The sequence below is a fragment of the Dendronephthya gigantea genome, unplaced genomic scaffold (assembly GCF_004324835.1).
Source record: "Dendronephthya gigantea isolate DGI-Jeju-01 unplaced genomic scaffold, DenGig_1.0 000058F, whole genome shotgun sequence".
NCBI classification, from domain to species: Eukaryota; Metazoa; Cnidaria; class Anthozoa; order Malacalcyonacea; family Nephtheidae; genus Dendronephthya; species Dendronephthya gigantea.
In genome coordinates, this window is record NW_021163068.1 from 580,201 (window position 1) to 595,567 (window position 15,367).

At 36.9% G+C, this 15,367-nt stretch overlaps 2 protein-coding genes across 3 annotated transcripts; both read left to right on the plus strand.

Moving 5' to 3' along the window:
* Positions 1-4,777: 4,777 nt before the first annotated feature.
* LOC114529987 (ethanolaminephosphotransferase 1-like) lies at positions 4,778-11,089 on the plus strand. The gene is made up of 9 exons (XM_028551562.1): positions 4,778-4,885; positions 4,951-5,019; positions 5,784-6,022; positions 6,470-6,692; positions 7,174-7,282; positions 7,690-7,738; positions 7,859-8,039; positions 9,465-9,641; positions 9,982-11,089. Exons 1-9 carry the CDS (start codon positions 4,832-4,834, stop codon positions 10,036-10,038), a joined length of 1,158 nt encoding a protein of 385 aa, XP_028407363.1. The 5' UTR covers positions 4,778-4,831; the 3' UTR covers positions 10,039-11,089.
* A 491-nt stretch (positions 11,090-11,580) lies between these two features.
* LOC114529953 lies at positions 11,581-15,361 on the plus strand. 2 transcript variants are annotated; one of them, XM_028551519.1, is made up of 5 exons: positions 11,581-11,871; positions 13,036-13,233; positions 13,617-13,733; positions 13,811-14,002; positions 14,996-15,361. In XM_028551519.1, the coding sequence occupies exons 1-5, from the start codon at positions 11,787-11,789 to the stop codon at positions 15,115-15,117; spliced, it is 714 nt and encodes a 237-aa protein (XP_028407320.1). In that variant the 5' UTR covers positions 11,581-11,786; the 3' UTR covers positions 15,118-15,361. The 2 variants fall into 2 exon arrangements, with proteins under 2 accessions (XP_028407320.1, XP_028407321.1); XM_028551520.1 differs by lacking the exon at positions 11,581-11,871 and adding an exon at positions 12,501-12,624 and having other exon boundaries at positions 14,996-15,359.
* The last annotated feature ends 6 nt before the right edge of the window (positions 15,362-15,367 follow it).

Sequence of the window (15,367 nt, forward strand, 5' to 3'; positions counted from 1 at the left end):
GTAGGATCATCTTAACACATATGAAGTAGAAATATATATCACGGGTAGTAAAAATTTGGGAAAGTTGAAAATTAGTATTTGTGCCACATGACCAGACAATTTTCGTTGTGTACATGCATGTAACTTATGTTACAGGCGTGATACTGAATAATCTCACGAGGCGTTTCGCGCGGGACTACACGCACCTGTCCGAAACATTCAAAATTGTCGGAAGCCGACACGGCTATCTTTAAAAGGGAGAACGGGGAATCGGGCTCATAATTCATAAATCTAGCTTACTGATTTCGGTTAAAATAATTGAAAAGGAGGCGAGATTTGCAAAATTGGTAAAATAGGTGGATAACAATATTTAAATTTACAATGCTTACGGAGACCTTCGACAGCAAATTTTAAATTATTTTTGTAGGTCTATTTAGCATTTTATAAGTTGCGTTAATCCTCACGAGCAAAAATTTGCGAACAAGTCATTCAAATTTTAACATAGGTTGTTTCAATAGTTTTGGTTTTTTAAGGCGCGCTGTACAATCATGCGTCCATTGATCTACGGAGCAGAATTTTATTGGTAATTACTTGCAACGAACAATGGACTGAGTATGCAAAACATATTACCCTGAGACAGCAAAAGTTTGTTTGACTAATTTATTCCATGTAAATCTGCCAAACACGTTTAAAGCAATGGTTAATCAATTGAGATGCCTCATTTATCTATTGCTAGATGAGATGATAATGAGGCTAAATGAGGTTTATCATCTCATAATCTATTGTTTGAATTGCATTCAACGCGACCAAAATGCGACGTATGAACTAGGCCTAAAACATGCTTTACCGCCTTTACTGTTAAGTGTCATCGACGCATACAGTCATTTGTCCGTTCGAATGGTTCTTCAGGCAATATAAGGGAGTTACATTCGAGGAGAAAACTCAGACTTAGTAAAGGAAGGATCACTCGAAGAAGTCATAGGGAAAAGTTAGAAGAATCTTGCTCATGCAGGTACATGGCCATGGTTAGTTAAAAGAATGTGTTGGTTTGATCTTTGGCTTTTCAAATTAACTCATCGCTGTCGTTGATTTGAATATAGCCAGAAAACATTAGCGACTGGAAGCATATTCTTGCTGATTTTCACTGCTCTATCTTGTATATTTCGATTCAAAAAGTGAGATGCAATTGCGAGCTGTCAACTTGATTTTGTTTTATCTTTCTTGTTTGATCTCAGAACGAATTATGGTGGCGAAAGATATGGAAGGCGAAACACAAACGCTTGCTCGAAGCGAGTAATAGGTATTGTTGTATTTATATATCAAAATCAATATGATAGAAAAAAGGCAACCGCACTTAATATTCATGAATATGTGCTGAGTTATTTCAGTCTGCTATTATCGTTCGCAGTTCGGAGCGTGTTTTCTACTTCCAAAGTAACTTATCGTGCTGTAGAGGATTTTTTTGCTTGCCATGTCAATTAGTTTTACCACAAAACAAAAATTCGGAAAGAAAGTCACTTTACTATAGACTTTATAGAGCCGTGAATTTTTTGTTTTACCAAGGTTTTCTTACTTCTAGAATGAAAGAATCGTCGCAGTGGAGAGACGTCGGACCTGCCCTTTGGACATTAATGCACGCAAATACAAAACTCATTTTCGGTGAAAATTTGCATGGGTAAAATATGCATGGGATTTGGCATTTTTGGTTGAGATATGCTGTACACTCTTCTGTTTACCTCCTTGATTTGTAACTTTTCATATTGCGGTTTTTGCATGTGTCTGGTCGTTTCAAGCGCATGCGGAGTAAATACAAGTGATTCGGGGCCCCATCACTTGTATTTTCTGCATCTTGAACGACAATAGTCCGGACAAAAAATATCGCTGTCAGAGCGCCTAAAACACAAAAATGCATGACAATTAAATTGTATTTCTAGACGGAGATAATAGTCGAGTGTTCTAGTTTTCTCGGGACTATGAAGAAAATGATTAATATTTCTTTCAAAACATGCATGACCGTTTGTATTTGCGTGCGCAATGCGAAGGCTTTGGCCGAGTGGCGTAGACGATTTCGAAGGTCTGTAATAAGGCTTTGAGTGATCATTTTATACTGAATGCTTTATACCTAAATTATATTTGTGACTTGGAAATTAATGATATCATATTTTTGTGATGAAGGATCGTCGCAGGATCAGATGATAAGAGGATCTTCGCAGGATCAGATGATAAGAGGATCTTCGCAGGATCAGACGATGAAGAATCATCGCAGGATAAGATGATGGAGTATCGTCGCAGAATCAGATGTTACAGGATCGTCGCAGAATTAAATGATGAACGATCGTCGCGGGATCAGATGATGAAAGATCATCGCAGGATCGGATTCTGAGCGACGAGACGGGTGTTCAAGTAGAAGCTGGTTGAGGTACATATTATAGGTATACTAATTAGAGTAATGCATGCATGTGCATGGTGCATGGGATTGGTGTCTCCTGCGTGGTGGTCTAACCTCGTATATTCACAAATCAAGTGACATTTCAATCTATTCGACTATGCATGAAAACAAAAAAAAATTTTAGAGCTCTTATGAGGCCGTTTTTCGACCTTTCTCGACAAAAAGTTCCTAGTTTTGTCACTTGTGTGAATGCGTGTGAATTCTAACGACGTAAAAGCTGCAAAAGGATGCATGGTGGCTTTTAAAGCATTCAAATGAAACTAAAAAAATGCAATTAGAATGGGCGACGCGCGCACAACGAGAAAAAAAACGAATTCGTATTGGCCTAATTTTAGATTAATACGAATGTAATCGCGAGCACTTATATGATTGTATAAGTTCTCTGTCCAGCCTGTTATAACGCGACCGATTTCGAAAGACGTTCGTCAATGGCATAAAAAAATTATACTGCAGTCTTACAAGATTTAAATTCGAATCATTGAAGTTTGAAATGAAGAAAAAAATGACCGTTTGATGTTTAGACACTAGCACTCTTCTGTTTCTTTCCTTGGTATTGATTTTTCGGATTCCAGTTGAAGCTCTGAAACTCCGGTTAATCTCAAGCATGAAGGAAATAAACGTAATCTAATCATTTTGACTAACTTAATGAAGTTTTTACAAGAACGTATATAACGTAACCCTATAGTACATGATATATTGCATTGGATAATAAATACACTCAAATAATGAAGGGGGCGGGGTTATCTAGGGGTATAGTGTTTAAGTTAGGGGTACAGCGTTAAAGTTAATATTGTATAGTACACTCTTACCTAAAAAGCTAACCCTTTAAAGAGTCTTTGCATTTTGACACACTTACTATGTTTTTTAATTCCTTTCACGCCCCACCGTCGAGATGTGTTGTTGAAGAAGAACAGAATTGTTTGAAATGAAGCAAGTGAAACTCGGTACATTGTTTACGAAAAGTAATTATACGATGCTAAAGGTAAGGGACATTCTTGATTAGCCATATTAAGTACGTTGCATGTTGAGCCCGATTACGTTTATTTCCTCCATTTTCGATCAACCGTAATCCAGAACGTATTTAAAAAAGATAAATGGTGCATGTCTTAAGAGAAGAGTGTTGTTGTCTACATCGATTTCAAATGAAAAAAAGCATGCAAGCCGTGAATATGAAGCATTTCCCACCATAATGCCAGATTTAAAGAAAAACATGATCATTTGAACAAGTGAAATAATTTTTGTTGCCATTGTCGGACAAAGCGCTGCTCAATAAAAATTTGTAACAGCCTGCTATTTGTAACCGACGATTTGCGCGCTGCGTACGTTAGACCACCACCGGCAGGATCCAATTGACGAAGCTCAAGAATTGCATGATCATGCAATTCCTGGGACTAAGTTTAGGTACTGAAATGGCAAATTATAGATAAAAACTGAACTGTTATTGAGGACGATTTCTAAATAAAAATACCAAATTCGGACCGCCGGGAAGGTAACCTGAAATTCAGGTTGTCTTTGGAGGGTTTTTCACCGGGCACTCCGGTTTCCCTCCTTTTCGTTTGGCTTTCAAAATCAGTGTCCATGTTTGGGGCCAAACGTGTTTCTTGAAGGTGAAAAGATTTCTTGCATATTTTACAAAATCGAGGAATCCTATTTGTTAAAAACGCGTGTGTTTGGCTTCTGGGTTCAATTTCCAGAACACTGTCGTATAAAAAGAATTGAACATGTTTACTCTGGGTCAGAACGAGATTTGCAAGGGGAACACTGACATCGTACTTTTAGGCAGCATTTCTACTTGCGGGTAACTCAGTTTATCTGAATATTGATATTTATCTTCGGATTACGCTCGTAATATTGCTCGTAAAATGTCGTAAGTATAAGTCAACGAGAAATGCGCCAAAAATAAATGCTAATGATTTAAGATATAATCTTAAGGGTATATAATCAGGTTATTAACGATCCCCCTCCCCCAATAAAGCCTGTAGCTATGACCCTGTATTTAAATAAATCTGGCATGTTTTGAATATTTGAAATTTTAGCGAGTTTAATTTGATGCTGTTTCTTTTACGCAGAACAAAGAATTTTGATACTTTCTTTTTAATAACATGATAAATTTTTGGGGCTGTCCCCCTGGTCGGCAAGTACTGCACGTTTTTCTTGTTTTTATCGCCACGAAAGGAAAGGAATAGGAAAGCAAGCTGCAAGTACGCGCTCTTCTTCGGGGAAACCCCTATCAATGCAACAAAGGATGCGCCGCCACGTTTCAATGACATATCAACCGGAAATCTGTTAACCCGGAAAATGTCCCCTTACAATATTTTACCCCGGAACATTTATCCTCTTGCGCAACGCCCTTCGCTTGTGAATCCTTGTACTATATTTATTACTCTATAAACACTGTCAAACATGGCAAGGTCGTATCTAACAGCCGCTCAACTCGACGGCTTCAGACGATACAAGGTTGGAATATTTTTGAACGATATATTTAGCATTTTCACTGACTAACCACAAATCTTTGCATATAGTATTCCTCGAGGGACACAAGCCCACTAGCCGTGTACATAATGCATCCATTTTGGAATAATGCGGTCAAGGTGAGCTCTCTCAAGCAACACTTTGTAGATTTTTATAAATTTCTCGATAAATTTAAGTGAAATGTTTACGGGATTGCTAATTTCTGGATGAATTCCTGTTTCATATCGTGTGCAAGTGGTTGAACTGATAGTATTTGAAATGGCCTGATCGAGGTCATTAATTATTAACCGTTTGTACATTTGTAATGTGGCCTTTGAATTGAATCACAAATATCTAAACTATGTGGTCTTGTATACATTATCAACGAAATTCCTATCGCTAGAGGGAATATTTGTATTGTATAATTTAGGTAGCAATGCATTTTCAATGCTTTCATTTTTTTATTGTGGTATATTGATCAAGTAACACAATACTGATTCTGTACCCTGAATGGGCAAAGTGCAAGCAAAGTGCCTTGGAAGAACCATGCAAGGCACATTCCCGCATTTATTACACCAAAAGCTTCTGTTAACAAAACCTTTTCACAACAGAATATTACACTGTCAAGTTCCTAATGGTCACACAAAACGTACCATTCAACATATCATAAACAGAATTAACAATACTATAATATTTCATTATTTCTGCTTTAGTGAAATATTGAAATAACTAGGATTAGACATATTGTATTGTAATAACATACGTACCATACTTTACGTACCCTATTCAAGATCTTGATGATCCAGTTATATGTAGTTGGATATTCTTGCCAGTTAGATTATTGATTTGGTAGATGACAACTACAAGAATTTGCAAATTTTAAATAAGCACTTTGTTTCTGTAGATATTTCCAACATGGCTAGCACCTAATGTCATGACATTTCTTGGGTGGGTATTGACGGTCGCCATTTTTATCGTTTTATGCTATTATGACCCATACCTTGTAGCTGCAGGGTCTCGTAATGGCCATCACGAACAGTATAACATACCACAGTGGATCTGGATCTATATTGCTATTGCACACTTCTCTGCACACACCCTAGATGGCTGTGATGGTAAACAAGCGAGGAGAACAAACAGCAGGTTGGTCTAAAATTGACCATAATAAAATAAGATCTTCATTATCATGTTTGCCTTAATGGAAGAGTTGATAAAATATTGCATCCAGTCTGGCATATATAAGACAGAATAAAATACTAAAGTAGAGCACATAGGTTTACAAGTGACATGGACAGACAGTTTTATTCGACATCTCTTAATTGCCAATACTTTTCCACTAATGTGTCAAATAATCTGGCATTATATAAAGTAAAATATGCTAAAGCTGGGTTCATTTCAAGCCAATGGGTTAAGTCTATTTATTTGCATAAAAAGATTAACATGTGCGCTGCAATATTTTGACAATTTGTCATTTTTTCAATGATTGAAGAATTTTCCTGAAAGCCTTTGCAAGATTCGCCTGGATCACCACGTGCGGTCCTTTGAAGGATTCGCCATGTCAGCTCATATACTTATTGTTATACTTTTCAGTTCACCACTGGGGGAGCTTTTTGACCATGGTATAGACAGTATGGCAATATGGTTGATTGGAGTATGTGTATTCTCTATATTTGGCCAGGGGCCACTGTCCTTAACCATGTGGGAGTATCATTGGATTGTTGTGGTGATACTTATAGGATTCTATGTGGCTCACTGGGAGAAATATATAACTGGAGTACTGTTTCTCCCTTGGGCTTATGATTTCAGTCAGCTGGTATGTACGCACACAGTATTAGCTATAATTGCAAACAAACTCACCAGCTGTCTAATACATTCCAACTGTGACCATAGATATTCCTCACAAAATCTACCAGTTCATACTGACTATCTTGACATTGATTGTGACACTTGTGGGAAAGTGCACCACCTGGTAAAGCTACTCTCCCCCACAGTCCCCCGGCTAGATCACCATGGATTAATTTTTCGCTGATGTTGAACAACTAATTTCCTAGCAACCAGGAGCCAGCTAGTTGTATAAAACAAAGTGACACCATACTGACAGTAACCAATTTACTGACAAAAATTCAATGACTCATTGATTTGACCAATAAACTGGATGAAACAGACTAACTCGTTGACTGTTACCATTACCAATGATCTGTCATAAACCGACTGATTCCCTGATATACTGTTGTAAAAGTTTCATCTACAAAACATTCTCCTCTTATAAGGATTGTCTGCTTATTTTTATTCAGACGCTGCTTGGTATTTACCTAAGCGCTCATTTTTTTGGTATCAATTTTTGGAAGTTTCCACTGTATAAGGATATCTACCTCACACATGTCTTTAAATGGATTGCACATTGTAAGTTGCTACATGACGTAACGTTGGAATAAGTGAATTTGCGTCTCCGTATTCAGGGCGGTGTTTTCCACTTCGCGGAATTTTTCGATTGCACAATATTTTTTAACTTTCGACAATTCGACCGTGCGGGAGGGGAGGGGGGATATTTTTGACAAATTTCATGTGACATCGGCGGGAAATTTCGTTGAAAACCGCCTAAATTAAAAAAACGTCAGTAAAAACTCCAAATAGACGGAAATTTTGTGTTAGTTTATACTGAGTAAAGAGTATGTCATCCATAAAAGCGATCAAACAGTGAAAAGCCATTCAGTACACGCGTAAAAATTGATCAGACCAGCATGTTTGTAGAGTACAGTACTACATTAAAGCAGACTAAAATAACTTCTGACGAAAATATTTCATTTCAGCATCGTTCTTTTGCTGCTTTTTCCCGCTATCTTTATATAATATTTACAGGTGAGATACGTAATGTAAGTGTAATTATAACGTACTAAATCATAATCTGCCACCCTGACCCACCGATAAATCCATCTTGCCCGAGGCGGGGTGAGGTAACAATGTGGTTTTGTTATACAGATCTAAGGTTGAAAAGACAGATCGTGGGTTGTCGTTAGGAGAAGCCCTAAAACCTGGAATTCCACTGTTTACATGTCTTTCGTTGTTCACACTCTGGGCCTGGTATTCCCCAAGCAATATCCTTCAAGCACATCCAAGATTGTTTTTCACGTCTTTAGGAATTGTTTTCTCAAATGCTACTGTAAGTACTAGATAAAAAGCTATTTCCCAACTGTGCGGGGGACTGGGGGTGTGATTTTTGAAATTATGAAAACACCTTCATGATCATGCGATAAAACTTGTGTTGTTTTTTGCAACATGTCAGACAGAATGAATAGAGTTTTCGGACTTAATCGGCGAACCATTCCAACTTCTCCGTAAGATTTTCATCCAACATATATGCAGTACATTTGGGTAGGTACGTACCTATATGAACAAGCTTTGCTATTGGTTGCAGTTAACAATAAAACACAATGAGCTATAGAAATTGATTTCTAAAAGAACGAATCATAAACACGGAGTGTTCACTATTGTTATAAAAGGCCAATCACAAAACTCGTTCATTTTAGGTAGGTACATACTGGTACATATCCCATGTTTTCAAACTAAATCTAGCGATTTTAGATTCAAACTATACCACTTAATTTATGGCTGATTTCCCCGTCGCGCATGTTTCCCACACCACATCGCCCTATTCTCACACTGGTTGTATAATGAAAAATTAGAAATACTTATATCAGTCCCTCACAATGACAGTCGATGGGGAATATCCGCGATTTAGTTTCATAAAGAAGCAAAAAGAAGCGGCAAGGTTTTCTTACAAACAAAATCGCTTCTAAGCAGCGCGATATCGCAACTCAAAATTGCTTGATAATCAACTACCATCACACAACAAGGGGGGGTTTCGTTTTAGACCAACCAACATAGTTTGTTTACATTTTCAGTAAGCCAATCAGAATGCATAAATCTTGACTATTTCCGGTAAAAAGTTACATCATTTGCCATTTTACATAAAGTATTAAAAATTTAGGAATTCTGATTGGCTCTGCCTGAAAAATGTAAACAAGTATGCGGATTTGTTCAAAATGAAATTCCTTCTTGTTCTTCAATCACACGCAATGCGCGCTTGAAATTGTATGGCACTGGTAAAGTAACCAGTATTATCATAGGTAGCCCAACACTCGTGTTCCGCGTGCGTACACGCTACTCAGTGATCAGCATATATTAATTTATCCTAAGGTTGGCAACTTTATCACCAATTATCAATAATATATCACATACATACATGTCAAACTTCGATATTTATTAATTTTGCAGCATTTTGTGGTAGTTTTTCAGTTTTTATCGAAGTTTGACATGTATGTATGTGATATATTATTGATAATTGGTGATAAAGTTGCCAACCTTAGGATAAATTAATATTTCCTGACCACTGAGTAGCGTGTACGCGCGCGGAACACGAGTATTGGGCTACATATGGTATTATACAATTACTTAATGGTTTCCGTGTTTGGATGGCCTGATCCAAATACGGGCTTCGACCAATCAGAACACGCGTTATTTACACGTTATTTTATAAAGACTGTTGAATCTATAGTCAGTAAAATGTTTTTTTTCTATTTTTTAGTGTCGCCTCATAGTCAGTACGATGAGCCATCAGAAATGTGAAATATTCAACTACATGTTAATTCCTTTAATATTTATTAACATAGCCGTCTTTTTAGTCGATTTTAACGAAGTGTATGTTCTTGCAATTTACACGTTAATCATTGGTTGTGCTCACGTGGATTATGGCGTTGGTGTAGTAAGTATATCTCATGCTAAAACTGTTTGCATCACATATATCGACATTTGTTTACATTTTTTAGACTAAGCAAATTTTCAATACTTCATGTAAAATGGTACATAACGTACTTTTTACCGGAGCTAGTCATTATTTATGATAGACATTGGGAAAATATAGCGATTACTGTTTATGAGGCTTTAGCAAAAAGTTTAAACGAAATTACGAGGGTGTAAAATCCTTCTTTTCTGCTTTTATCACAATATATTTTCCCTAAATTGTTGAGCTGTTTTTTTTGACTTTCGTGTTTTTGTTCAGTCCGCATTCCTTTTCTATACAATAATTACTTTTTCTCTTCTAGGTCAACGAAATGTGTAACATGTTAAGAATACGATGCTTCTCGCTTAAGCCGTTATGAACATAGTTTTGCGTCAGGTTCTTTAATTTATGGTACGCAAATTTCTCGCCCATGTACATTCTCCATCTGAAAGGCTGCATACAATCGATGGGAACTAACAAGGAATAGTAAAATGTTTAATGCAGGCGCGTGATCTTTGGTTGCCTAGTTTTAGTTTTACAATCCAATTATTTGGCATCATTGATTTAAGCCCCGTTTTTACACTACACTCGATTTATTGGCACAGCACGGCTAAAATGGGTACCGTGCCCATTTCATGTGTGCTTGGCTTTTGTTTCGGTAAGTTTAAGTTTAATCATTTGTCACAACACAATACAATTATTACGCATATACATGTACAATAACAGAGGACATAGGTGTGACAGAGAAGAGGAACAGGACTTGCGTCCCAATTGACACCTGAGCCCAATATAACTAGACTTTGCCACTTGTCGCCCACCAATCTATCGCAATGATAACATTCATATGATTCATTTGATTATGAATAACTTGACTGATTCATTCATATCGGTAGCCTGAACACTAATAGTACGGGGGTACTGGTACAAATTTTAGCCGTGCCGATAAATTGAGTGTAGGCTATAAAATTGGGCTATAAAATTGATGATGAATTGCGATTTTGAATTCGCATTGAATGATTGACATGCATGTCTGTGGCAATAGGTTTCATTGTCTCACACGTATATAGTTAAAATTGATATTACCCAGATTACACACGTTCTCGTATTTCTATGGTGTAAAATGTGGAAGATATCATCTACTGTATTTGAAACGAATCCTAATTCGCCAAGGCAGTTAAAGATGCACATAACGTCTACCATAACATACCGATTCGTCTTTATTTTAATCGTGGTTTTTTGACGCTATATATTTGAATACTACTCCAGTTTTTCCAGCTTAGTAACTCACATTTCGCAGAGTCTAATCTCTGTCCAATATTGCATGCCCAATTTTGAAAAGAATCTGGAGCAAGGCCTTTACTTTAAAGCATATAGAACTGTTTTACATTAAAGATATAATTAATGATTCAAGTTGTAATGGTAAGCAGTTACAATAGTTGTAAATTTTCATTAAAAATTTGTTTTACGAATGAAATTATTATTTTCTGGTAAAAAAACTCTATGAAAAGCTAAACAATTTGAACCGCTTTGCTACAAAAGCGATATATGCATGCTTGCTAGGTTCTCATACAAATTTGCTCCCCAAGTCGCAAATCTATGGCCATGACAGAAATTATTTCCAGCGAAGGAAACATATAATTTTATATGAGAAAACACACCAAATCATCAACAGGATCCAACTTATATACATAAAATCAATCGTTGATTTCATAAGTATTATTTAAATGTTAAACTTTCTTTATAACTCTAAACGCCCGCGCTGGCGAAGCCTTTGACATTGTAATGAAGAATCGCCTAAAAAGCGTACTGAAATTAGCATAATTATACAGCATTCAAGTTTGGCTGCAAAATGTCAGGTAGTACGAAAATATAGCCGAGCTAAATACCTGCACACGTCATGCTTTTGGCAACGTTTCAACCCAATCGGAGTTAGACGCGTCAATGTAAGTTCATTGACATTGTATGTAGTCATCGACTTCCTGTTCATGCAGCTGGTATTTGACTATCTTATCAATAAATAAAGGATTTTCTACAGCAGTTTCTCTTCGCATTGAACAGTTCAATTGACAATTGGCTATACCTTTTGCTACAAATCTTATTCAGTGATAGTGTCTGTGTGTTTCAAATATGATGATGGGTATGGTATTCACCTATGGCTATGTATTCTTTCTTGGAATTTTGAGATACTCAAACGGCATAGTGGTATGCACAGGTTAGAAACTATACACATGTTATCACATTTTTATAAAGGCTAGCCTAAGGACTGCCAGTTTCGAATACCGAATTTGTTTTACGAATGAAATTATTATTTTCTGGTAAAAAAACTCTATGAAAAGCTAAACAATTTGAACCGCTTTGCTACAAAAGCGATATATGCATGCTTGCTAGGTTCTCATACAAATTTGCTCCCCAAGTCGCAAATCTATGGCCATGACAGAAATTATTTCCAGCGAAGGAAACATATAATTTTATATGAGAAAACACACCAAATCATCAACAGGATCCAACTTATATACATAAAATCAATCGTTGATTTCATAAGTATTATTTAAATGTTAAACTTTCTTTATAACTCTAAACGCCCGCGCTCGCGAAGCCTTTGACATTGTAATGAAGAATCGCCTAAAAAGCGTACTGAAATTAGCATAATTATACAGCATTCAAGTTTGGCTGCAAAATGTCAGGTAGTACGAAAATATAGCCGAGCTAAATACCTGCACACGTCATGCTTTTGGCAACGTTTCAACCCAATCGGAGTTAGACGCGTCAATGTAAGTTCATTGACATTGTATGTAGTCATCGACTTCCTGTTCATGCAGCTGGTATTTGACTATCTTATCAATAAATAAAGGATTTTCTACAGCAGTTTCTCTTCGCATTGAACAGTTCATTTGACAATTGGATATACCTTTTCCTACAAATCTCATTCAGTGATAGTGTCTGTGTGTTTGAAATATGATGATGGGTATGGTATTCAGTATACAATAGAACTCTATGTCGGGGAACATTTATGCAAAAAATTGTTCCTTATTCGTCACGTGTTTATTGTATTTTGAACAAATAATTCAATAGCAAGGTCTGAATTAATATGTTGTTCAAGTCACGGTTGAGGAACTAAGCCAAGCCATTGCTGTTGGTTAGTTGGGCAAAAATGCAATAGACATGTGACGGATAAGGAACATTTTTTGCATAAACCTGGACAATAACATAGATAATAAGCTGTATTGTACTTCCATCTAGTCTCCAAACCATGTATATTCTAATAACTGTGGTTAGAACTATACACATGCAAGTGTAAGACGGCAATTAGAAATAGGTAATAGGGAGATGTTTTTAAAAGTATAGTTAAACCTAATGGTTCTTTGGTATATCTCAGATGCCGAATACACGATTAATGCAAAGACGGTTGCTCCCACAATCTCTTACCAAGAGGCAACAGCAATTTGTAAAGCCGATGGGAAAGTACTTTGCGGTTCTAATGTCATATGCAAAGGTGGCAGACCGCACAATGGATTTCTTTCTGGTGATCACTGGGTACCCGTAATTGACAGTTATAACGAATGGATACAGATTGGTAAGCGGAAAAAGTTGAAAAATAGTTTATTGGTTCTTTAGTGACTATCAAGGTTCATTTTTATTGTTATATTGCTTTTCAAAATCCTATTTTCTGACTAAAAAGCCTCGGTCTGATATTTTACAGTACAGGCCTCACGCTCGGTCAATAATAAGTTACTATTTACCAACTAAGAAAGCGTTTATCACGCAACAACCATGGAGGTTTCCCAAGGTACATTTTGAAGACTAATTAATTTACACTGCAGATTTGCATAAAAAATGCTCCTTGTAACCGGGCGTTAAACTTTTTTAACGCGCACTAGTTTATAAATCATAAATATAAATTCCACTGAAACTCGTGCATTTCCTTAATTATTTCCTTTTATTTGTTTACATTCTCAGGAAATTCCATTCATGTCCCATGCGTCCTCCACAGTTCCCTAGGCTTTAAACCATCCTGGGGGTTAAAAAACACTGCCCGAGGCTATAAGGGGAACCTGTTCTGCTGCAAGAAAAAAGGTTTGACTACATAGCTTTAGCAAGTATTGAAATTTACCATTCAGCAGGTATGCATGAATGAAATTATCATCTTTTAGACGCTGGTATTGTGATAAAGGCAGTCTCGAATAAGATTTTGTATCAGGAAGCCGCCAAAAGCTGCCAAACAGACGGAAAACAACTCTGCGCTTCCCACGACATATGTAAAGGCAGTACACCTTACGGCGGACCACTTTATGGAGATCATTGGGTGCCTGTAAAAGACAGCTCAAACGAATGGTTGCAAATTGGTAAGAATCGACAAATAGATTGTCCGTTAAGTGTTAAGTTATACATTACGGTATCACATCATTTGTGGTAAGAACAAAGAAGTGCCCATAAGCCGTTTGGACGACACTTCAAAGCCCCGTTTACACTATACTCGATTTATCAGCACGGCACGCACTAAGATGGGTACCCGTGCCCATTTCGTCTGTGCTCAGCCTTTGTTTTGGTAGCCTGAACACTAACAAAAAGGGCACCAATTTTAGCCGTGCCAATTTATAAATCGAGTGTAGTGTAAATGGGTAAAAATCACAGCGCCGTTTACACTACACTCGATTTATGGGCACGGCAAGGCTAAAATGGGTACCCGCCTGTTTTATTAGTGCCTAGCCTTCGTTTTGGTAGACTGAACACTAATAAAATTGGGCACGGGTACCCATTTTAGCCGGGCCAGGCCAATAAATTGGGTGTAGTGTAAACGGGACTCGCAACCTTTTAAACACGACTAATTTAATTTTGGGGGTGCCCGGGTTTTAAGCAAAGAAACTTTCCGTAAAATAAGAATGCATATTTCAAATGATAAAAAACATGCTAAGTTAAATTGAACGGAAAATTTGAGCGTTAAAACGATTCAAATTTTGTGTTGAATCTTTCTGCATTCGATTGTAAAAATCAAGAATTACATTCTATGTATGCGTATATTATATATGGGTCTAAAAACAAGGAGTTAGCCGTTATCTTTATGTAATGATGGAGCCAATTGTTCAAAGCTAAGTTAGCGCTAACCATGGGTTAATTTTACTCAAGAGTTTTCAGTTTATGTGCTTCTAAACCACTGTTCGTTTTAAAACATTTGACTTCTATCGGTCTAGAAAATATTTGCGAGGAAAGATTATGAACTTTGCAAACAAGAAATTTAAAAAAATAATCAGGTAAAGATTTGCCTTTACCCAAGGTTAAGCGAACCGGCTTTTGCACAACCGCGGCCCCTGAATTGGTTCACATCTCTTTACATATAGGTAACTCACCACATAAACCATGTACCCTACACTCTCATCTTGGATTTAAGCCTGGCTGGGGAATTAGTTGGACCAGACGAAGTTATGGTTTCAAAGGATATGTGATGTGTTGCAAGACATAAAAAGCTAATGTAGCTTGTATGCATGGTTTAATGGTTCAATGGGTTTTTTTATTCAATATACTCCATGATTTATAAACATTTACTGTAGCTTTACCTACATTATAGCTTGTATCACTTGTATGCATTCAGAAAAAATGTAGAGCCCAACGCAAATAAAGAAGATAGAAAGCAAAATTGTGCGCTGTCAAAAATCTTGATCAGTAAATCAAGGTCCACTTTTGCACGCCACGCGACTACAACATCATTTGTC